Source organism: Equus asinus, chromosome 4, assembly GCF_041296235.1.
Source record: "Equus asinus isolate D_3611 breed Donkey chromosome 4, EquAss-T2T_v2, whole genome shotgun sequence".
Taxonomy (NCBI): domain Eukaryota; kingdom Metazoa; phylum Chordata; class Mammalia; order Perissodactyla; family Equidae; genus Equus; species Equus asinus.
This window is the reverse complement of record NC_091793.1, coordinates 98,479,433-98,505,403: the sequence shown is the minus strand read 5'-3', so window position 1 is coordinate 98,505,403 and position 25,971 is coordinate 98,479,433. Positions and strand designations below refer to the sequence as shown.

The 25,971-nt window shown below is 37.1% G+C and overlaps 1 protein-coding gene across 6 annotated transcripts in view; it reads left to right on the top strand.

Moving 5' to 3' along the window:
• ACVR1C (activin A receptor type 1C) overlaps positions 1 to 25,971 on the top strand; it is a 68,221-nt gene that overhangs the window by 26,559 nt on the left and 15,691 nt on the right. For 3 of the 6 annotated variants that reach the window (XM_014858266.3, XM_070507806.1, XM_070507803.1), the window contains exons 2-3: positions 1,499 to 1,729; positions 22,782 to 23,021. In XM_014858266.3, the coding sequence (XP_014713752.1) occupies positions 1,499 to 1,729; positions 22,782 to 23,021 (471 nt within the window). Of the gene's footprint in view, positions 1 to 1,476; positions 1,730 to 22,781; positions 23,022 to 25,971 lie in introns of all 6 variants that reach the window. The other 3 variants (XM_070507804.1, XM_070507805.1, XM_070507807.1) reach the window with 3 other exon arrangements.

Here is a 25,971-nt window from a genome sequence, read left to right as displayed (position 1 = left end):
TAGCTCTACTGAATCCAAGTAAATCTAGATTATAAAGTCCCACCGAAGCACGTAAATATCAGCAAAAGAATATGTTTGTTTATGTTGATCACCACTGAAATACATAAAAGAGTGAGCTATTATGCTTGGTCCAGTGTTGATAACAAAATAGTATTTTATTTTATGGTTGTATTATCCTTAGCACATAATAATAAAAGTGTTTATAGGGATGGTATTTTACCAGTCAGGAAAAATGATCAAAAGAAGAGATAATTTCTATTGACAATATGTAATTTTTTCTTATACACTGAGTTATATAGAAATATTATCCATATATTGGTATTTGAAGGTGAGTATAAAACTTGCCAGTTATGGATCAAATGTTTTACAGGTATAAAATCAGCTCCAATTTGAGTAATTAGTGATTTAAAGACTTTAGTTTGAGTAAAAACGATTGTATAGTAAAACTTAGGACTTTTAGATAATTGTGGGGGGCACTTTTGACTTAACAAAAATTTTATTAAAGTAATACGAAAAGCTTATTCAGTATTGTATTATTTAAAAACAATATGATTAAATAAAATTCGAATCAGTTGCTCACAGCCACTGGACTCTATGGTGACAGATATTTTACGTTAGAACAGAAGTGCTGCATCACTTTGAACACGTGAGTTAATGTGCAGGGTGTGTGTGTGTGTGTGTGTGTGTGTGTGTGTGTGTAGTAAGTGGGGGGTGTGGAGGAAACTTATAAGGCGAACAGATTAATTTATCGAAGTCTAATTTTTGAAAGTTTTGTTGATGCAGATATATTAAATTCTGTGATTGATGTGTTTTGCTTTATGGAATAGATGTGCTCATTAAAGAAAATTGTTTGAAGGTCGTGGTCTATTTTCAAATGACTCACATTTTAAGATGCATTCTTTAGTGAAGAGGGGGAGGTATAGTGGCTCATCAGTGCCTTGAAGGTACTAGGACAATAGTAATGTTCAAATACCACACAGTATAAATGTAAAGAATCACACTTTTTTTTTTAGAGCTGTCAATATCTATGGTTAGGTTTCTATTTAGCGTATTCGCTCAGAAGTGTAAAGGGGAAAGAGTAAATGAACAGGATATACTGGATTGTTTGGTTACACAGCTGCTGGGACCACACTTTATGTTCTACGGTGATGCTGGACAGCACCCCTTGGTTGCTGTGTTACTATATCCTAGCATTTTAGAGGGGCTATTGACTTAGGAATGAGCTGATTGAGTTTAAGAAGGAGGAATTAGACCACAGATGAGAGAATTGTTTTAAATATAGTAGCAACTGAACAAATTCACAAAAATACAAAGAATGGTAACTAATGATTAGGCAACCTGTTAAATAAAACACATGGCTGAGAGGGAGTGACAGGATTACCTTGTGTTTATCCCTCTCTCAATTTTCATTAAGATTGAATTTTGATACTCAAGTATTATGAAATAAATTTGCATGATGTCTTTTGTATCTTAAAGCTTGTTGCCTTACACCTTCCAGGATTGAAGTGTGTGTGTCTTTTGTGTGACTCTTCAAACTTTACCTGCCAAACAGAAGGAGCATGTTGGGCTTCAGTTATGCTAACCAATGGAAAGGAACAGGTGATCAAGTCCTGTGTCTCTCTCCCGGAATTAAATGCTCAAGTCTTCTGTCATAGTTCCAACAATGTTACCAAAACCGAGTGCTGCTTCACAGATTTTTGCAACAACATAACTCTGCACCTTCCAACAGGTAAGGGGTTTATCTTTGTTCATTCCGAATTTAATTTTACTCTTGGGAAATTATAAGCGTGGTAGAAATCAAACTGTTTTTTGTTTCTTTAAATAAGAAAATCTGTTTTACAGCTCTCTTTCTTTTTTGACTGGTAAAATTCGCTAAAGCCTAGCTGAGGTTGACTTTTTTTTCAGTTGCACAAGACTGTCAAAGCATTGACAAGAGCATAACAGTTTTGGAGAAATTTGTCCACATGAATTGCATTTTTTGAAGTGATTAATGGACCTAAAGTAAAATGTAAATTTTTATGGATTCTTGTAAAGGAAAGAAATTGAAATGTGCGCCAAGTAAGAAAAAGAGCGAAACTAAAAGTAGTAGATTGCCAACTTTTATGAAGACAGAAGCTTTTTTTCATGGAGATCTTCTATTTATCTTCTTCATCTGCCCACACTCCAATGAGAGCACTCATTAGCAGAAAGATAGAGGTAGAATGGGATTTGACCCTTCATTGTTGTTCAGATATATTCCTGCCTTTCGCCAATTTTATGGTATTTTATTTTAATTTATAAGCCACTGAAAATCTTAATCTTGCCTTTTATCAGTAATCTGGAATCTGAAACTTTGGGGGATATTAAAGGGCAAATAATTCAAATTAAAAACTAACTTATGACATGAAAATGTCCTGTTGGTGGATCTTCTTCAATATTTATTAATAAAGTGATGATTCAGTGCTTATTCATATGTTAATATCTCTACCCAGATACATACTTTTCCTTACAAATGAACATTTTAAGGTACTGTTATCCAATCTCAGATGTTCATATATCACCATATCAATATCCACTATAGTAATTTTAGTATAGTATTTTTAATCTAATATTTTTTTATAAATTAGCCACTCCAACCCTTTTTATTGAAGAACATTTATTTTATGCTAAAACTTGGCATCACTACCCCAAATGGAAAACCACTTTACTTGCCATAGATAGAAGATAAATACGCAAATAGACAAACGTACCTACTGCATTCCAGTTGGGTATTTTGTATTTTACTTTTGTTTAAAAGAGAGAAGAAAGAGGTGTTAAGATATTTGAGCATGAAATGAGGCTTTTTGACACATAATCAGAAAAACTAAGAGAACTAAAGAAAAAAATCATCATGTGATTTAATGTTAATATCCTGTTTGTTTACCACTCCAATTTATCTCAAGAACACTTAAAATCATTTCATATACCACCACTGGTATGTCTCACTCTTTGGGAAACACTGTTCTAAGGCGTTATCCTGCATGTTGCAATCTCAGAAGTCATACTTGGCATATTTCATCCCCCAGAGCTACTTGCAGTCTTGGTTTTTAGACCGCACTTAGTCTCTCTGTTTCAGATTCTGTAGATTCCTTGGTTTGGTAGTGATCTAGCATCTATTCTGGACACTTTTCTTTCCTTGCATTTTCTGCCCTGGTTATCTGTGGACCAGAGATACCCTAAAGTGAAGGCTCTCTATATTCGATGCTGGTCTTACCCATGACCAAGAGCCAAAAGATTAAGGAGGGAGAGAGAAGTTTCCACATTAGTCTGTGGCAGTGGCTTCTAATGTTTTCTCAATAATGAATTATTCACAAGACCACATTCTGCAAGTGAGTAGGGGTACAAGACAGTACTTTGACTGCAACAAAAGGTCTTGGAGGACAAAATGGTTCATATGCAGTTGGGCAAATTAAAGGTACTTATTGCAGCCAGAATGTAAGTCCTTCCCAGCCCAACTATACACTCTCACTACCGAGAAGTCTGTGTTCTGCCCTCAAGTCCAGTCAGGTACCAGTCTTTCTTTTTTAAAAATCAATTTTGTTGGGGTGTAATTTAGATATAATGAATTGCACACATTTTAAGTGTAGAGTTCGATAAGTTTTGACACATGCATATACCCATGTAACCACTACCACATTCCCATTACCTCAGAATGTTCTCAGTCAATGTTCACTTTTATCAGGGCTAGACAACTGATGTGTTTTCTATAACTGTAGATTTATTTTTCCTAGAGTTTCACATACAAAGAGTTTTCTGGAACAAATTATTTTGCACTTGGCTTCTTTCACTCAGCATGTTTTTGTGATTTATTCATGTTGTTGAGTTTATCAGTAGCTTGTTCCTTTTTTACCTCTGAGTAATATCCCATTGTGTGGATATACACTGTATGGATATTTTTAACCCATTCACCCACACATGAGTATTCAAGTTGTTTCCATTTGGGGGATGCTATTAACAAGGCTGCTATGAATGTTCTTGTACAAGTCTTTGTACATATGTTTTCCTTTCTCTTGAGAAAATACCTAAGAGTGAAATTGCAGGATCATGTGATAAGTATATGTTTGTTTTATAAATAATAATGTCCCAAGTAGTTTTCAAACTGCTTGTACCATTTTACATCCCCAACAGAAATGTATGACAGTTTCACTTGGTCCATGTTTTTGCCAACACTTGGTGTAATCAGTCTTTATCATTTTAAGTGATTGTGTAATAGTATTTAATTGTATCTTAATTTGCATTTCCCTGATAACTGATGATGTTCATTATTTTTCATGTGCACAATGGATGTTTGTGTATCTTCCTTTATAAAGTGTCAAATCTTTTTGCACATTTAAAAAAATTGGGTTATCTTCTTATGATTGAATTTGAATTCTCTATATATTCTGAATACAAGTCCTTATCAGATATGTGTATTAGGACCATTTTCTCCTGTTCTGTGGAATGCCATTGTGTTTTCTTGAAGGTTTCTTTTGCAGAGTAGAAGATTACAATTGGATGAAGTCTATTTTGTCTTTTTAAAATTATTATTATGGTTCACATGTTTCATGTCCTAACAGAAGTCTTTATTCAAACATCATAAATATTTTCTTTTCTGTTTTCTTCCAGAAATTTTTAACATTTTAGTCTTTACATTTAGATCTATGTTCACTTTAAACCTAATTTTTGCTATTATGTGAGGTTAAGGTAGAGTTTTGTTTTTCACATGTGGATATGAAGTTGTTCCAGCATCATTTGTTGAAAAATCTATCCTTTCAATTCCTTTGGTACTTTGATTGAAAATAAAGTGACCATATGTATGTGGGTATATTTCTGGGCTCTTTATTCTGTTCAAGTGTTCTCTATGTCTCTACTTATACCACTATCAAACTTTCTTGATTATTGTAGCTTTATGGTAAGTATTAAAATCAGGTCGTATGACCCCCTCCGACTTTGTTCTTTTTGAAAATTGATTTGGCCATTCTAAGTCCTTTGCATTTCTGTTTAAATTTTAGAATCAGCTTGACAATATTTATGGAAATACATGCTGAGATTTTTATTAGATTGAATTGAATATATAGGTTTAGAGAGAATAGGTACGTTAACAATATTAAACATTTTGATCTAAAAACATAGTATATTTTTCCATTTATTTAGTTTTTCTTCAGTTACTCTTAGTGGTGTTTTGTAGTTGCTGGAGAACAGGTCTTGGACATATTTCATTGGATTTGTCTCCAAATTTTGCGTGATTTGGGTCCTATTGTGAATGGTATTTTTACTTTCAACTTCTAAATGTTAATTTTTAGTGTATGAGAACAAAATTAATTTTGTATATTGACCTTACATCCTACAAGCTTGACAAAATAATATGTTGATTCTAGTAGCTTTTTTTTTTATTCTTTGGCATTTTCTGCATACACAAACATTTTATCTGTGAATACAGTTTTACACCTTCCATTCTGAGCTGTATGTGTTTTATTTCTTTTTCTTCCCTTTTTGCACTGGCTAAGACTGCCAATATGATGATGCATAGGAGTGGTTAGACGAAGATCCTTGCCTTTTTTCTGCTCTTGGGAGGCATGCACTCATTCTTTTACCATTAAGTGTAATAACCATAGGTTATTTGTAGATTCTTTTATTCCTAGTTTAGGAGAAAGCTTTTATCATGGATAAATATTAAATTTTTCCTGGTATTTTCATGAACTTAACTGAGATTGTCACATGATTTTTCTTCTTTAGTCTATTGAGATGATGGATTACATTAATTGGTTTTCAAATATTATTTATAAGAGAGAAGATATGTGTCTAGCCAGTAATTAATATTTTTACAAAAAATACTATATGATATTTAATTGAATTCAAATTTCTCTACTTAAACTAAGAGTTTGTTTCTTTTAATGACATTGTCTGGTGAGTTGACATTCAGTTGAATAGGGTTGTGTGCGCCGTCATCTTGTGTCATGCTGTTCTCTCTGTGAGGCAGCACTAAAGGGTTATTAGCTGTATTTGGAACAGCAGCTGTTTGAAGAGGACTTGGGAACCTCCAGGCTGAGCGCTGACACAGCCAGTGCCAAGAACTGCCGCTGTTTCCATGTCATCGGGGGCGTGATTGAAATCCCTTGCTCTGCTTGTAGAGATTCATCAATTTCAGATGTGATCACATATATATGAAACATATATAAGCACTCTGAAAAGTAGACAGCGTGGCATTTCTACAGTACTTAATACTCTGCATCACATTCATGAGCAAAACAGTAGAAGAAGCGGTTGGGAGGTGACCAGAAGAGGTTGGAGAAAATCTGGGACTTCCTTTTTCAGTTTCGGCTGAAAGCCAAGTGGACGCTTGCCTCTGACTCTTTCATCCATCACCGAAGACTGTGGGGCCATTTCTGGATAGCTGACTTGCTATAGGGGCAGTAACCAAGTCTGTCGTGTTTCAGCTGGCCCTCTTCTGTCCTCAGATCCTGTTTGTAATAATCAGGCTCTTCCTTGGTTTCTTTGTGACAAAATTCCTACCTTGAATACAGCTGGGGACTTCGTTCGCCTCCTCCTCTCCGTGCTGGTACCCCAGTAGCTCAGCACTTGCAGAGCTGTGAGCACTCACTCCTGTCCTCCTAAAAATTCTTCTAAGTGTTTGATTCTACTTCCTAAAACCTTAGACTAGTGGCTTTCCTACTGGCTTCCATTGTGACACACAGAAAGAAATTCATTTTGTATAATTTCCCCCAACCTGCACGCATACACAGCTGAAACAAGAATTTTACAAAGTATTCTTACTCTTAAAATGTGTGAGTTGCTCTGTGCTCTTTCATTAAGTAAAAATGCTGATCAGGCCTCACTAATAAGTTGTTTACAATTTAAGAAACACTGCTTTAGCTGATATTTAAAATGTGATAATTTTAAATGGAGTAAAGACATTTATTATTTTAATTTATTAGTACAAAAATCTATTAAGAATCTAGTCACTATTTTAATTTAAAATGTTTTGCTTCTAAATGGCATTTAAAAACCTTCTTGCCCATTCCTTTTTAATACTAAATTGGATTACATTTAAGTTGAATTAATTCAGATCACTGTAATCAAGATTTTATTTAGATCACATTAAATTCTGTCACTTGACCTTCAAAAAATACTTTCTTGGGGCCAGCCTGGTGGTGTAGTGGTTAAGTTTGTGCACTCTGCTTTGGCGGCCTGGGGTTTGCTCATTCGGATCCTGGGTGTGGACCTACACACCACTCATCAAGCCACGTTGTGGTGGCATCCCACACACAAAATGGAGGAAGACTGACACAGATGTTAGGTCAGGGCCAATCTTCCTCACAAAAAAAAGAGAGAAAAATACTTTCTTCTTTGACATTACATGGGGGGGGGCTAATATTTAGGAGTTGTTAATTTTTTTTGATAGAAGTAATTTTATAGTTTGGTAGAAATAAAATGTTAGAAAACTTGCAACCTTCCCTGAAGCTTATTGAAGGAGATACCTTGATGTCACTGGAGTGACTTTCCAGGTGCAACTGTTCTCACAAATATTTAGGGTTTTTTTGTTTTTGATTTTTGCTAAGGAAGATTTAACCGGAACTAACGTCTGGTGCCAATCGTCGTCTTTTTTTGTTTTTTTTTTATATGAGCCACTGCCACAGCATCCCCACTGACAAGGGAGTGACATGGTTCCACGCCTGGGAAGGGAACCTGGGCCACTGAAGTGAAGTGTGCCAAACTTTAGCCACTAGGCCATTGGGGCTGGCCCGAGGGATTTTTTTCCCTACGTAAAATTTGAAAGACAACAGCCATTTCCAAAAACAGCCATTTATTTGACTAGTGCTTTGAGTTTGTCTCCCTACTAACAGCAAATATGTTATTATTTTCATGAAACAAGTATAGTACTGAATATTTAAAAATTAGACTATGCAAGTCAGTTAAATAAGAAAAATATATATACTTTGTACAGTGTACCCTAATTTCTTCTTTCTGTCTATTTTTGGACCAGATAAGAATAGCTATCTTCAATTCCAAAAATGTCTGCCCACCTTTCTGGATGCTGCCTGTCTTACTCAGACTCCAGTGACCTTTGGTCTAATACTCCCAGGCTTCATTAAATTTCCTTCCCAGTAACTCGTGCAGATTGTCCACTCTCAGCTTCCTCTGAAATTAGGAGAAGGGCCACTTTGGAGGGAAAACTCACCTTCAAAAATACATGATATGGGGCCAGCCCTGTGGCATAGTGGTTAAGTTCGGTGGGATCCGCTTCAGGAACCTGGGTTCGCAGGTTTGGTTCCCAGGCACAGACTTACACCACTCGTCAGCCACGCTGTGGCAGCATCCCACATATAAAGTGAAGGAAGATTGGCACAGATGTCAGCTCAGGGCTAGTCTTCCTCAGGAAAAAATTTTTAAAAAAATGATATATTCTTAACTCTTCAAGAATATTTCCATTTCCAAAATCACAGACTTATTTACACAAATGAGTGTGCATGAGGGTGGGATCCAGGTAGGGTAAATAAAGCAATAATAGGTGAAAAAGTTCCATTCACATTGGAAGATGTTTTGGGTGTGGGTCCCTACAATGGGTTCTTTTTGTGAACCCTCTAAGTTCTCCTTCGTTCTTCTCACAATGCCTTCACTGATTTTCTGTAAGTTGGGCCTTCTGTATCTTTTCTCTGTGCCCCTTATCTCTTTTCCCTTTATCTTCTAATATTTGAATCTCTGATAATTTCAATATCTATCACTTCTGTGAGTTTGAATCTGCTGTTTTTGATTCTGCGGACTCATATTCTTGGTGGCCACTTACTTTGTGCATCTTGTGATTTTTTGATTGTGAGCTCATGTTTTTGGAAACTATATCTAGAGGAAACTTTTGAAGCCTGTATTTAAAATGTATTCCTCCAGAGAAGATTTACATTAGCATCTGCCAGGTATCTGGGGGTGCTACCAACCAAAATTCATTCAGTGTTTTGATTAGGTTTTTTTGGCCAACATATAGCATGAATTCTGGCTTTAAGCCTCCCTGTATGGGTACATACTTGTGGTGAGGAACTCTTGAAGACATTTTGTTTTTCTTTTTTCTGCTCTACCCAAAGTCAAGTTTGAGACGGACAAATACATGAGTATATATACCTTGTCTCTCTCTGTGGAACACTTTCTGTTTTGTTTTCAATGTAATGCCTTTCATAGTTGTCTGATTTATACAAGGACCTCTGATCTGATCTTTCACTGTTTTAGGAACCATGTTTTATCGCCTGATCTTGTGATACAGTCTGGAAAAACTAAACCCCAGCCACCAAGCACTGCCAGATGCCTCCAGGGTAAATGGCAGCCCCAGTTCTTAAGTATCTCTCTGGATTTGTGCTTTATATTTGTCTGCTGAGCAATTCATTTATTTTCCTACCAACTTAATCACGAAATAGAAAAAAAGTTTTTCATTTATATTTTATTTAGCATTTTTGTTTGTTCCCTACCAGGAAATGCTTCTGTGGACATCTAAAGTGTAACTTGGCAGAAATGGAAATTCCAGGATAGTTTATTTTTGAGATGATGCTGGCATAATTATCTATCCATCTGGAAGAAAACAGGGCTGTACTACAGTGTCATACCATATACAAAAATAAATTACAGCTTGATTAAATATCTAATTGTGAAATATAAAACAATTTAAATGTCAGAGGAAAATTTAGAAAAAAAAAGACTTTTATGACTTCATAGTATGGAAGCTGTTCTTAAATAAGACAGGAAATCCAACTGCTATAAAAGGAAAAGACAGATATAGTTGACTGCATGGAGACTAAAATAAAAATGAATAATAAAACATAACAAATAAAACCAAAGATAATTTAAATATGGGATAGAAATATTTGTGACATATGTGACTGGAAAAATGGCAACTATTTAAAAGGTTGATTTTATGGTTTGTTAGCAAAGAGGCTCAACAATGTCACCAGGCTACTTTAAGCTTTCTTGTTATGTGAATCAGTGAACACCCTTATTGTTTAAAACATTATTATCTAACTTTCTTATACTTTTTTGAAGAAGAAGATTAGCCCTGAGCTAACATCCATGCCCATCTTCCTCTACTTTATATGTGGGATGCCTGCCACAGCATGGCTTGATAAGCATTGCATAGGTCTGCAACTGGGATCTGAACTGGCGAACCCTGGGCCACCAAAGCAGAGCATGCAGACTTAACCACTGCATCACTAGGCCAGCACTAACTTTCTTATACTTTTATCTGATACTTTTTTCCTCATGTGTATCTGCTTTTTCTAATAAGGAAAATGTTGAGTTTTGTTATTGGGATCTCAAGGTTTAGGGAAGACAAAAGTCAAGAGGTAATTTGCTCAAATTGGGTCGTCTAATAGAAACTCTCATTTTTAGCAGAGATATTGATGGTCTCTTTCCTTATTGCAAGTTTAAACCAGATATAAACCCATCTTCTTCCAACCCCAGGAAGAGGGCTTGGATTTATTACTAAGAAGACCAGGCAAAACAAAAGAAGGAAATGAAAATAACAATAGTCTAAAGACAAACAAAAAAACCTTGTTCCTGATAAGCTGTGAACATAGCCTGGCCATCGTGTGGATTTTACGCCTAAGTTCCCATTGTCTAAGTAATAGAGAGACTCTCCAGAAGGAAGAATTTCTTTAAGGTAGTCCCAGACTATTAGTGCCTCAGCTGCCCGCCAGCAAAAAGTACTATCCTAGAGGAAGGCACTTTAATATTAGGTCTCAAAGAGACACATGAACACTTTTGCAAGGACATGAGCAGCAGTGAAGAATAAGCACCCCAAGCACACAGAGAGGCAAGACAGCATGAGCATGCACCAGCAGAAAAGAGTGCACAGCAGAAATAGATCACAAAGGCTTCATGTATTGGAATTATCAGACAATAATTGTAGACCAAATATTCTTGTAAGTTTAAAAAAAAAACGGTGGGGCTGGCCCAGTGGTGTAGTGGTTAAGTTCATCCACTCTGCTTCGCCAGACTGGGGTTTGCAGGTTTGAATCCCAGGTGCGTACCTACACATCGCTCGTCAAGCCACACTGTGGCAGCATCCCCACATACAAAACAGAGAAATATTGGCACAGATATTAGCTCAGGAATAATCTTCTTCACCAAAACAAAAAAGGGCAAATTTGGAAATATTTTTAGAGAATAGGAAATTGTAAAAAAGTGGCTTGGCAGATTTCAACAATAACAGAACAAAACATTTTAAAATTAAAAATACAATAATGAAAATTAAAAACTTAATGGATAGATTTAACAGCAATTGGTATAGCAACAATTAAAGAGAGAATTAGAGTTCTGAAATACAAAGCAGAAGAAATTACCTTGTATGTAGCATATAGAGAATACATAGTGGAAAATGTGGAAGGGAGAATGACAGATAGAGGAAAGCATGAGAACATTTAACATGTACTTGTACATAGTTGTCCATGAGGTAAGGAGAGAGAGAATTGGGCAAAAGCATTATCTGCAGAGATAATATCTCAGAATTTTCCAGAATTGATGAACACCAATCTACAAATTCAAGAAATTCAATGAATATCAAGAGGAGAAATAAAAAGAAATTCAAACCTGGACGTAGTGTAGTAAAACTACAGAACACCAAAGACAAAGGGAAATCCTAAAAATTGACAGACAAAAGGGTAGATCACATTGAAAGAAGTTACAGAAGAACTGATGGCACCTTTTCAAAAGCAAAAAGTAAAAAGAGAAAAAGTAGAATTGTATCTTCTATATTCTAAAAGACAATAACTGGTAAACCACAATTCTTTACCCAGCAGAAACATCTTTATAGAATGAGGTTAAGGAAAAGACATTTTCAGAGTAACAGAATAGGTGAGTTTGCCATCAGACTCCTTGATAAAGGAAATTCCAAAGGATGTACTTCCAGCAGAAAGAAAGTAATACCAAAGTTCTGACATGCAAAGAGGAATGAAAAACAAAGAAAGTGATAAATAGGTGACTAATTCTAAAGAACATTAATCTACAACAACGACAATGTCTTGTGGTGTTTTAAAAACCAAGATAAAATGATTATTCAGTATAAAAATGGCACATTATATATGTCAAGAGAGGGGTAGATGGAGTTAAAATTTTGTAAGAGCCTGTTTTGTCTAGGAGGAGGATAAGGCTATCGTTTAGCTTTATGCTTTTAAATACGCCTGTTGTCATTTCTAAGTTAATTCTAAAAGAATAGAATGAGACTGTGTTCCCTCTAATCTACAGTAGGTAAAAATGGAATAAGAAAAACAATCTAAAAGAAGTAAAATACCAAAAAAAGGGGAGAGAGATAAAAGGAAGCACACAACAGATATAACATAAAGAAAGCATCCAAATATGTCAGGAATAGTTAAATGTAAATAATTCTAATGTAAATATACTAAGCACTCCAGTTAAAAAGCAAAGGTGATCAGATTTGCGAAAACAAATCCAATTAAATGTTGTTTAAAAAATGTATCTAAAATGAAAGTTTATAAAAATGTTGAAATTGTTGTGATGGAAAAGATATGCCATGCATATATTAAATAAGGAAAAATGTTGATTTATTTATATTAATAGCAGACAAAATAAACTTTAGTGCAAAAAAACTTACTACAGTTAAAAAGGGTCATTTTACAATGATTAACATTTCAGTTTACCAGAGATTCTTAATAAATTTAAATTTCTGTGTACTTAAGAACATGGCCTCAAAAATAAAGAAAATATTTACAGATCCAGAAGGAGAAATTAAGAAGTTCACAATCTCAGAGGGAGATATTAATACGCCACTGTCTTGGTAATTGATAGAAGAACTAGATTAAAAAAATTAAGACTACGTAAGGTTGAAACATGACTTATAAACAACCGAATTTTTAGAAAATTATAATTTACCAAACCTGAATAATAGTCATATGATTTATTAAAGAACTTGAATCAGTAGTTTAAAAAAAGGGAGTCAAAAATATTCTTGTAAACAAAATTTCAATGCCCAAGAGACTCTACCAGAAAGTTCTGCTGAACTTTTGGGAACAGATCATTCTTACATAAACTCTTCCAAAACGTAGACGAAGAGGAAAGACTCCTTGACTCATTTTATGCATAACCTTGATATCAAAACCCAACAAAGACAATATCAAAACAGAGATCACAGGCCATTCTCATTCATAAATATGTATGCAAACGTCCCCAGTTTAACCTGGAACCATATAGGAAAAGTGATTCTGGGAACCACAGTACAAAGATGAGAAAATGATTATTCTTCAAATCAGGATAATGGCTACCCTGGGAGAAGGGATAAGGTGGTGACCATGTTGGGGTATCTCAGAATGGGGGTAAAGGGACATGCAGGGTGAGAGGGGTGGTAATGCATGGGAATTTAGACTTGTTTTTATACTCAATCTGTGTATCCTATGCACTTTTCTGTGTATTCATTATATTTCACAACAAAAGAAGAATGAAATGTCAAGTTTCAAAGTAATGTTTGAGTATAGGTAAATTTACGGAAGTTACGCACTCTATTAACATCTCAAGTTGGTATTGGAGAGCAGACAGGCTAAGGACATTATTTAACTCTTTCCTCATCAATTCTTACTTGTTTGACTTGTTTTGTTGCAACCATGTTCTTTTTCTAATGAAAAGAATCTAATGGATCAAAGTTTACTATGACTATAAATAAGTGTTTCAAAGCCATCTGGTTTCCTCCAATACCCATTTAGTAGCAGAACCTAGACTTTTAGCTGGTTGTGTGGCTGTCCACGCAATGGACAATATTTTCAGTCACTCTTATAGGTAAGTGTGGCCTTGTGACTAAGTTCTGGCTGGTAAGATGAGTGGTAGTGTTTTCGGGAACTTCTGAGAAGACTGATGGAGTCTCAGAGTCATGGAGCCACCCTACTAACAGTGGACTGCCCATCTTCAAGTTTCTTTTGCAAGAAAGAGAAAAGGAAACTTCTGTTTGGTTTCTTCTGTTACTTGTAGCTAAACCTAATTCTAAGGAACATAGAAACAGCAAAACAAGTTATCCAGAGTTCTACCTGCTTGTGGGTTGTAACCAGACCACAGACAGGTTATTTTTGATTTACACAGTTTCTGGAAAAGAAAAGTGGACTTCTTTATAACGTTAAAAATTAAGAGTCTTAATATACAAATCCAGATATCTGGGTTGTCTTGAAAAATCAGAAGATTTGGCATCCTTGAGGTCGCCCTCTTGTTATCAGTTGGTGGAAGCGGAAGTGACTGACTCTTCCATACTGGGCACCGGCTTTCCCTTTCATTCATTCATTCAGTATGTATTGAGCTTATATCCAGTGGCCTAGAGTTCTCGCTATCATTAGTTTAGCATATTTTCTATTTTAGTATAGTTGAGTTATTCTGTTTAATACAATTTTGTATCTTACTTTTCTCCCTTATTGTTAAAACATGTGACTTTTCCTACATGAAGGATTCACATCTTCTTGCTTGATTCTTTCATGGCTGGATTGCATTTCAGTTTGTAACAGAAATGATTTCGGGTGACTCTAGGTGACATCAGAGAAATGGTCAGAGAAATAGTGATGTCAATAGCACTCTAAAATCATCTATGAAAATTCATCCAGGAGAGGGTCAGGAAACCTGGGCCAGAGAAGCTGGTTATTTATAGGGTTAATTTTGATAGCAATTGCTGTTTAGTTCCTGTTGTGCTAATTACCACCCTTCCTATGGAAATAGACTATTCAACAAAAACATTCAAGGTATCTTTGTTCCCATTTTGCTACCCAAACATACAGTGCTTGAAAGGGTAAGTGTAGTAATAATTTCTGGGATTTTTCCTATCAGATTTCAATACACTATTTTAATAATGTTATTATATTTTTGACTGATTCAAATAATTAGTTTAAATAAAGAAAATACATGCACAACATTAAATGTGGGTGCTTTATTAACCTCGGTATAATTTCTGCCTTCCTATTCTGTTCTTAGTTGTGTAGAGAGAAGAAGAAAAATTGATTATTTATATCAGTTAGGGTAGGTGAACAATGCGTATTGATTGGGTACATGTCTAAATTAGATTTTAATTTAAGTCAAACTGAAGGATTACATCCAAAGGAGGATAAACTGCCAAAACATTAGAATAAAATTTATCAAAATTAATAATTTTAAAGCATGCAATAATCATAAAAATTGCAGACTCAGATAATGAGTATTATTCTTTTGGAAGTTTAAAAATTTTGTTATCTTCATTCATTTGAACAAATCCATTGTTGTTTCTTAACTTATATGGTTTTCTATTTTAAACATAAATTCATTGCTCTAGTCAGTGGAAGGTGACATCTACATGCTGAGAAATACTCCTGGGACCCCTTGTGGAATTGTTCTGCCATCACATGAACAAATCCATTTATAGCTCATTCTCTGAGGATTCAGGGCACACCTGACAGGTGTGTCAGACGGGGGGATTTTTTTCCCCATGAACTGAAAGATGCTACGATTTTTATATTTTGGAAAGCGCTATGAAATATAAGCATACAAAGAAGTCAAACTTGTGCTTTAAAAGTTAAAAATAGGCAACATTTCTTGTCTCAAGAAACAAGTACACTGATTGCAGTTGTGAAATTTTGTTCGTAGAGATGTAATGGGAAATTGAAAGTAAAATTTATGACCAGTTCTAAATTAAGGATTTTACCTTAGGTAAGCCCCTACTCCTTCAGTTATGTGAATACTATTCCTGTTTACTCAAGTATTTTGGGGGCGACTCTCATGTTTGGGACATTGAGCTGGGTCAAAATATGATTCTCTCACATCAGTCTTTTCTGTGTGAACAAGCTGCTTTGTGTGAATGTGTCAGCTGTGGGAGAATTTATTCTAGCATGATCTTGAGGACAGAGAAGTGTACCTGATCCTTTGTCATCAAGATTTTTAAGAGCTTTCTTGGAAAAAGGCTCTCTGCTATGAGCTGGAGAAACAGAGAGACAAGATATGGGTGATGCTTCCAAGGAACTTTCTTTTTTCCCATGTGCAAGCTTGGCTTGAGAAGAAAACCTAAAATATTCCTTGAGTAATTATTATCTAGTTTCTTTACAGATATGTATTATTTGAGAATATGTGTTTTGATGACAGATTAAAACTAATCTCTGGGTACATCCCCTGAAATTAAGAAAAACTGATGTAATTCTCAGGAGCCAATTTAAACTCTCCTTTCTATGTTTTATCAGTCTCATCTCTGCTTCAGTCAAAGTTCTTCAGACCCTTTATGCCAAAGATTATATTCTTCAGTCTATCATTCATATTTCCGTAAAATACAAAAACAGTATTATTATTAAGTTCAGATGCTAGAGGACAACATGAGATCTGAAGCTTCTCAGTGTTCCTCACATACTCCCAGAAAACCAGGCGAACGAGGAAAACTGTCCAGGACGTACTTGTATGTGTGATGCCCCCTGCCTGCTGTACACTCCTGAAATCAAGCCAGACAAAGACAGTGTATGCAAATAGCCACTTAAAGATTGAGCACTGAACAATGAAATGGCCCATCAGTAGCTCATCTGATTCAGTTAAAAGGTATAAATAATTCTCATGTTATTTCTATCACTGTCATGGCTTAGTAGAATATCTAGATTAGAAAATATTCTGCTCTTGTCCAGTACTTGATGTCACGTTGATCAGAAACAACCTGATTGACATGCTTATTCTTGCTCTGTGAAGAAGGGAGACCATTTGCTTCTCCATATGGTGGAACATGTTGGAGGGATCTAACCGAATTAACTTCTACCTGGATTATTCCTGATGACGTTTATAAGGGTCACTGTGAAGAAGTAGGAGGCTAGGACAAACTCTGGCAGGGGCTGGTGGTGGGGTGGCTGCCTGCAAGCAGTGAGTACAGAGTTCCATGGGAGTGTTAGACAAATAAAACCAGTGTTAGCTACTTAGCTCCTTAGACCCATTCTACCTCACGTGTGTGCTTCACACATGTAAGTGCAGTTATGTATTCTTTTATATTGAGCTGATTCATCATGAATGGAACTCTTCATGAGGATCTTTTTCTTATCTCCCATCTCCTTTGCTCTTACATAAAGTTTTCTCATATTTCACCTTGCAAAGTCGCTTTGGAACTGTTCCCTAGATGGGTCATGTATTCCTTAGTAGATTTTCAGTTCCACAAGGGTGTGGACTGTGCTGCATTTCTCTGACATACCCTCTAGAGAGTTGTTCTCAGTGCAACGTTTTACAAACCAATCCATTTGGTTCCAGTCTCTGAACCAACTTAGTAAAGCAAGAAGAAACCAATTAGACATGTGTTTTCATTACCGTGAAGCAAATGTTTGAAACGATGGTACCCACGTTTAAGGATGCTTTAAAAATGGCAGGTTAAAGGAGGTTCATCATGAAGATTTGAGAGATTTCTCATTGCTTAAAATGTCACTCTGTTTTTGACAAAAGAAATTATTCCTTTTGAGCTAATTAATGAGGTAGCTTTGAATGTCTTAGAGGTAATTTATTCTTTCTTCTTTCAGCTGCACATATTATTTCCACATTTTTCCCCCAGAAACTTGTGAACTAAACAAAAACTCTTTAATTGAAGTCACAGGGTTGTGTCATAGGAGATTTATAGGATATGTGGATGCACGGTATATCACCACATCATTCAGTTGACATTGTGGCATTTCCTCGCGGTGTAAGGACAGAAACAGACCCATCAGAAAGCATCTCAAGCAACATTGCCTTTTTGGCTGGTTTTTTACCTGAGAACATTTCAAAGCCAGAAACTGGAGAAAGAAATGCTTCCCCTTTTTTGGGGGTGGGGTGAGGAGGCAGTTGGAGACTTGATATTTATACATTCATGGATTCAGCCTTGCCAAATGGTATCTTTTCACTTGAGGAAAATCTTTCATGAAAGGAAGAGGAGTGGTTTTAATGCTAAATCAGTCTGTGGTTTCTTTAGGGATGTTCTGATCGTTTTAAATTTCCCTAGCTACTTGTTCCAGCAGCTTTTGGGAAGGAAGCACTAACCTTGAAATGTTTCATAAAAATGTGCTTTGTCTGGATGAAGACCTCTGTGTTCTTTATCTGAATTTGTTTTTAAACAGCTGTCCAGCCAATATATGTCTCTTCAGTCACTCTATCCTCAAAGAGGTTCCATACATCGCTCCATAGTCATATCTTAGTTTCTAATCAGTTGAATGTCATTCAAATATAGAGAAGAAATGTGCCTGTAAGTTGAATGTAGATATACTACTACAAGACTTTTATGTTAGTGTCAGTACGAGTTATTTGAAGCAGTTGGTCAAGTCTATATCTCCACGTAGTTCCAAGGCTTCTCCTCCTAATAGCGTTTACTAAGGAAATGTAAATTAAATTAATTTGAAGGTCAAATAAATCTCATACATGTCAATAATTTTTCAGACTTTTAGGAAAGAAAGAGAAGAGGTCAGCAGGGGTGGAAACATGGGGATCATGCCCACATTTTCTCATCTTTTTCTTTTCGTCTTGAGGAGTTTGCCTCCCTAAAGCCAGAAATAGGAAGTGGCAAGGAGGTAATGGGAGCAGTGAACTGTCCTGGGAGGAGTGGAGGCATCTAAACTGGTTCTGGACTTTATTTGGGCAGTGGCAACCACCATCGCCTTTTACTATCACCAGTTCCCCTCGCGTCTCTAGGGAAACTTACAAAATTCACAAAAATAAATGCTGTCATTTGCAACAACATGGATAGATCTAGAAGGTATTATGCTAAGTGAAGTAAGTCAGACAGAGAAAGGCAAATACCATATGATTTCACTTACGCATGAAATCTAAAAAACAAAACAGATGAGCAGACAAAAGAAAACAAAACAGAAACAGACTCATGGATACAGAGAACAAGCTGGTGGTTGCCAGAGCAGGGAGGCATTGGAGGGTGAGCGAAATAGATGAAGAGGATTAAGAGGTACAGACTTCCAATTATAAAATAAATAAGTCATGGGGATGTAATGGACAGCATAGGGAATATAGTCAATAATATTGTAGTAACAGTGTAGTGACAGATGGTAACTAGACTTATCATAGTGATCCTTTTGTAGTTATATAAATACCAAATCACTGTGATGTACTTGTGAAACTAATAGGATATTGTATGTCACTTACACTTCAATAAAAAAATTTTGGAGATATAAACCAATATGTGTTGGAGCCAGGAAGAAGTTATAGCCAAGCATATATTGATGCCATTTTAATAAAGGTATTTTTACAGGTAAAAAACTTTTTTCCTCCTTTCTTCTTTCCTTCCTTTTTCCTTTTCTGTTTTTCCTTTTTTTTAAAAAAAAATTTATCTTCTTACATTCTTTTGCCGTTCACATGATGTCTTCAGCTGTACAGAATCTTCCACCTCATTCAAGTCGATGCTCCCTTCCCCCTGCCTTGTAAATACTTCCTTCCCCTGTGTTGTCTTGGTTTAATGTATTGTAACTTATACAGGGGAGAGATTTGTGAGCTCTGCTCTCACCCATCTGGCCTAGCACTTTTCTCTCTTTTTCCCCATTCTCTTCTATTTAATTCACTAGGGAGTGAAATAACTTGAATTAGCAGTGCAGCACTTCCCAGACTGCACTTGGGATTAACATATCCCCCCATGAAGCTGCTTATTCCATGGAGAACGCATCTCAATTGACACAGACAATCTCAAAAACTGGAAACTATCAAAAAATAAGAGTTCTATGATCAAGAATGTAAAACCTGCCAGAAAAATTAATATGTCATCAAAGGTAACTTATTAAAATGTATTCTTAACTGCACTACTGTCTCCTTCTACCATGACTCATTGGGTGTACATTACAGTTTTTCATTTATCTCCTGTAGAAATTACAATCAACATTTGGTTTCGAAGATAGTGTTACAAATGTTTGCTTTGAAAATTGCTCAGTGTTTAAGGAGCTCTTTCTGGATGATGTTGCTAGCCTTTTTCTAGCTGAGTAATCTTTTTTCTTACTAACTCATATCAGTAAATTTGTTCACAAAAGTAGAAACATTGCCCATCTGTAATAAACATCCCTGAGTGCAGCAGCCTTCACCAGAGCAGTGTACTTTTCTAAATATTATTCTGTTTTCAGGCTTACTGACCTTTTGCCTCTTTATGGGTTGCCATAGTGATGATCAGAGCTCTGCTTAATAGAGCTTTACCAAAATGAAGATAATCAATAAGCTTTTAACTGTAATGTTGATATTGATAGTTCCTGATAACGTATTTCAAAATAAAATTTAGCCATATAAATGTATCCGATAGTGGAATTTTATTTTTAAAAACAGATTTAAATAGATGTTTATGTAAGTTGCAAGTAATTAAGTGCATTGTGGGCTTTCTTTGCATTCCTAGAATACCTGTGTGAGGCCATGAAAATATGAATACAACTTGAAATGTAGATTTGAAAGTTCATTGTCAAATGGGTAATGAAGCTCTTTTACAACAGCAAACGTTACAAGTTGCAGGTGCCATGGTTAACGATTTCTCAAGCAAAGTCAAGTCCAAGAGCTTTTATCTCCTTCTTGTAAGAACTCTCAAGCCCAAGCTGTCCTCAGATGCACCTGTGCAACGTCTCATGCTTTCAGAGGAGTATAAAACACTCGGGAGGAGGAAAGCCGGTGATCTGTCAGAAGTCACCAGGCGAAGTACAAGAGTGTGGATTGTGTTTGTTTCCAAGGTTCACTCAACACTTTTAAATCTTTTACTCATTGGTAGTAGATAGACTACTATTTTTAGGATTATAGTGAAACTTCTATGAACACATTTTTTGAGGAATTTGATCCTTTTTCCTTTAGAATTAAATAATATTTGTTTTCAAATCATATGTATTCTGGTTGACACATTGTAAGTAATATGTAAATAGATTTACTATAACAAACTCTCTAGGAAGTCTGAGGAATGGCTGATTCACAAGGGCCATTGTTGTTGTCGTGAGTGTAGACTCTCAGGTGCAGGCATCATGCTGTTGATTCCCATGCATTGTCTCTAACTCTCACCGTGCCTGTGCAGAGTCAGCGGGCCGGAGGGCGTGCAGTTGTCCCACGGCGCAATAGCCACATAGTGAGAAAGTGGCAGCCCACGTGCAGAGTCAGCGGGCCGGAGGGCGTGCAGTTGTCCCACGGCGCAATAGCCACATAGTGAGAAAGTGGCAGCCCACGCTTGGAAGCAGACCTCTCTCTCCAAAGCCTGCTTTCTTCTCCTTCTCCTTGGTGTTTGAGAACCTAAGACTTCAGAATTCTATTCCAATATTCTATCAAATACACCCCAAGGTTTATCAAAACTAAAAAGCAACATCCTTGCTGGCAGGACTTAGGGATAAAATTAAATTGATGCTGAGGCTGTCTTTAGTGAATGAAAAGAAAATGAACTACGTGCTCACTTCAAGTGTCAAAATAATTTCTTTGAAAAACACAGGAAGTATCTGTCATCACAGGTTTCTCTTGTATCCCCTTTTGTTCTAAATTAAAAAGATTTCTTACATGCAAGGTCAACTTAAAAAAAAAATCTGGCTGTATGTGTTTTAAAATTAGAGTCACAAGTTTAATTATATCCTTATGTTATTTGGTTTCAATGATCATATTTATTTTTCTGAAAGTAAATGTCTTATCCCTTACTTATTAAAAATAAAACCAGTAGAACCTTTAGTGATTCTCCCATTCAGGAACTACCATTGTAAACACGGCGCATATATTTGGGAACAAAGCAGGCCAAGTTCTTCCGCTCACGAAGCATATGTTCTTGGGAGGGAATCAGATAATAAATAAATGAATATATGATGTGCCAGGTGGTGATAAGATCCAGGAATTAAAATAAAACAGGAAAAGGGTACAGAGAGTGAACAGAGAATGAGAAGGGAGTGCTATTTTAGAGAGTTGTCACCCCACACCATCGTGTCTCGCCTGGATCATTGCATTCAGTTTCTAATTGGTCTCTTCACTCGTAAGCTTGTGTTCCGTGTGTCTATTCACACAGCAGCCGCTCAGAATATAAGTTAGATCTTATCTTTTGCCTGCTGAAAACCCTGCAACAGCTTCTACTTAGAATAAAATTCACAGTCCTCCTTTTAGCCTACCAGACCCCACATGATCTTTCTCTTTTTTACCTCCCTGACCCCATTTCCTTCTATCTTCTCCGAGTTTACTGTGCTCTGGGCACAGGTTGTTCTCGAACACGCTAAACAGGTCCACACCTAGGGCACCTCACCCTTGTTTCCCTGAGAGACTTCTGTTGTTGCTCCCTGATGCCTGCCCGGAGTGGCCTCCCATGACCAGTCGATGGAAAGTAGCATCTCGCTGTCACTGTTTCCTTGGCTTCATTTTCTTCATAGCACTTACCATCCCTTGCGTTTGTATTGCATAGCCATCTTTTTAATGGGTGTATGAGAACATAAGCATCACAAGAGCAAGGATTTGGGCTCTCTCACTCACCACTATATGTCCCGTGCCTCGAATAGTGCTGGCAACATATTGCCAGAACTCAGGAATTATTTGTGGCATGAATGAATGAATGTACTCTAAGGATGGACAGCTGAAAAATGGGGAGAGAGTGGGAGAAAAATCTCAGATGGTTTGGAGGTTTTAAAAAGGATTCTGTGTGCTAGTGCTTTCCAAGTTCCTAATTCTGTCTCGTGTTGTTGCCTGGCATAATTATTCCTAGCTACGCCCTAACCTCAATCCCTTTCCCCATCTTTGCTTATAGCACAGAGAGTCTTTACCAACTGACATAAGCGCATACAGTGTAGCTGCACGTTACAGATGTGAAATTTGGGCGATTGCATTTCCAGTTTCTAAAATATTTGAAATGGGTTGATTTATGGTCATGTTCTTTCTTTTTTTAATTAAAGCATCACCAAATGCCCCAAAACTCGGACCCTTGGAGCTGACCATTGTTGTTACTGTGCCAGTTTGCCTCCTGTCCATAGCTGCAGTGCTGACAGTATGGGTCTGCCAAGGCCGACAGTGTACATACAGAAAGAAAAAGAGACAGAATGTGGAGGAGCCCCTCTCTGAGTGCAATCTGGTAAATGCTGGAAAAACTCTAAAAGATCTGATTTACGATGTGACCGCCTCTGGATCTGGCTCTGGTATGTGCCCATTGTCCATTTTTCAGTAAGAAAACTTATTTAAAAATAAATAAAAACAACTTTTAACAAAAAAGGGCCCAAATATTATGAATTCTACTGTTTAAAATGCTTGATATGGTACATGGTAAATTCTGATATAGAGACTTCTTTTAGGATTTGATGAAGAGAAAACACTGTCATGGCCTGAAGAAGTAAGTCTTCTCAATTGCCTTTTATGCTTTTAGGCATTCAGACTGTCATTTTCACATGACTTCAGAATTTATTTTTGAAGCAAGAAAGAGTTTCTCTTTTCTCCCCTCTCCCCCATCATAGTTAGTAATAATCATTGTTGCTCTCTTGGTAATGTTTCATGGGTTCAAAAGAGTTACTTTATATAAGCAGTTGAGTCTTGGGGGAAAAGATGTTAGTTATGCAAAGTAGTGTTCTTACAGCCCCTTTGCTTGTGGTTATGAAGGTCTTCAGAATCTGTAGGCATCCCCTGGGATGTGTGTGTGAAGTTAACAGGGAGCTGACCCGAAATTAAAATCAAGAATGTGTTCTTAAAGCATAACAATGGAAGATGAAAGGGAAGCGCACAGCGTTCCTGTGCTGGCTTTTGCTGCTAAGGTTACATATCACTCTTTTCCTCTTTAATGGAACTGCAGAATCCCTGGTGAAGCAATTCAAAGTACCAGGCTGTATTATGGCCTAAATGAGCGTTTCTCACATCACAAAGCATCTGTGGGCTTTTTGGGTTTCTGGTGACAGAGCGGAGTTTCCTTTGTAATAGCAAACTCTCTGAAATGGCAGAGAGGAACCCTGGTCTCATATATATTTCCAGAAACCCTGTCAGCACGTGGTGTTGCAGAAATAAGAACTAGGGTAAGCCTAGGAGAGCCACTTCAGAAGCTCCTGCATCGCCTCTTGCTTTGGAAAGATCGTTAAGGATGATTACCCGAAACAGATTTTGAGGAACTCCCTTGCCCATGGCCTTTAGGAGCATCCAGGCAGGCACAGTTAACAGGGGCAGATGACAGAGGGATGATAGCATCTATATGAACATCAAATTTAACATGGAGCAGCTTTGGACAGACAAGTATTCATCGGAAAAGAGAAGCCTAACTACGTCATCCGGGGAGCTCAGACTGTTGCTTCTAGGGGCAAGGTCGCCTCCACTGTCACTGACCAGTTTCAATGGTTACACCACCATTGCACAAATTAGGTGGCACGTTTTCAGAGGAGGAATATTCGGGAGACTATCTCCAAACTGCCAAGTTTATAAAACTGAAATCCAAATTAGATTATTGGATGTAATGTTAGTGTTCTTTCTTTAAAACTACAACTTCGTAGGACTCAGCACTCTTTCCTCTAGCATTACATTTTGAGGCCTGCTGTGCCCTATTTCTTGAGCACTGGCAATGTTGTGGGCACAGAGAGCTCTGATTTGTGCCAAGTTCCTTGAAACCTCACGTAATTTCTTTAAAAGTTTCAAGTGGCTAAATAGTCATCTATTTAATCCCCACCAAAACGTTGCGGTTCATCTGAAGATGTCAGGTAGAAATGTGGATTTGGGAGCTACTTCTTGAATATGTTTGAGATGACCAAGGATTTCCCTTTCCAATAAAAGGAATAGAGATTTTATAACTGGAGACTGGATATTTAGTTTAAGAAAGTAGTCCTAAGCCAGGGCATAAAAGAAAAAGTGAATTTTTGGGGTGCATCTTTAATCCTGAAACTGGATTTATTGACTGTTGGACCCTCTCCTTTTTAGATTATTCTGTCTCTTAAAAAGAAAGCTGTAAATGTACCCAAGCATGAAGGATTTCTTTAATGACCAATTTGAAAGGGTTTTAGACACTTTTTCCCGAAGCCAGCTGCATATTTTTAGCAGTGACCACTGGCTGAAAGGAACTCTGTGCTGCCATCCAGAACCCAAGAGGATGGGTCCATCTGCAGCCAGGGTTCTGTCACAGCAGCTCACCCTTGGGGAGGAAGGCAGGCAGCTCTGCTTCCCCTCGGCATCTCTGCATTAGCCAGCAACCTTAAACGAGAGGCAGCTTTGTCAGATGTTGAGAAACAGAAATTGTGAAGCTTATCCGTGACCAGGTCAGGGACAAATTTCAAAGAGACATAATGCCGGCAGGAGAGAAAGTGAACTGTTTTGCTGGGCTGTCTTTGAGAGTGGATTGTGTCTCAGGTGGCTTCTCAGAAACTGGGTAGATGGCGGCTTTCCTCTCATGATATAACACTTCTGACACCGCTGAGAGGTGCCTTTCCATCTGAAAGGCATCAGCTTCTACAACTCCTGTAAAAAAGAGTAAAACGAACCTACAAAGGGAAGGAAAGTCCATGGACCTTCAAAAGAAAGCTCTAAGTGTATAACACAAGAATTGGATTATTTGGGGAGGTTGCTTTCAAAGATACCAAAGCACCTTTCTTTTTTTTTTTTGAGGAAGATTAGCTCTGCGCTAACTACTGCCAGTCCTCCTCTTTTTGCTGAGGAAGACTGGCCCTGAGCCAACATCTGTGCTCATTTTCCTCTACTTTATATGTGGTACGCTTACCACAGCATGGCTTGCCAAGCGTTTGTACCGTGTCCGCACCCAGCATCCGAACTGGTGAACCCCGGGCTGCAGAGAAGTGGAACGTGCGAACTTAACTGCTGCGCCACCGGGCCGGCCCCCTGAAGCACCTTTCATTGACTTTTACTGTCCCAACCTAATTGCTGTGCTGAGTCCCTTAGATGCTGTCATCTTACTTCTGTCTATGGTCTGTGGCATTGATCACGTGCTTGATCAATTTGTGGTTTGAAAACATCGGCTTGTCTAGGTCACTAGCCAGTTGTTGTTTGGTTGTGGTGGTTGGTGGTGATGTTTTTGTGAGTGTGTGTGCAAGATGGGGGCGGGAGGGAGAGATTAATATTGCGATTTGGCCTAATAATTGTTAGTACAACTTTTATTGTGTGGTCAAG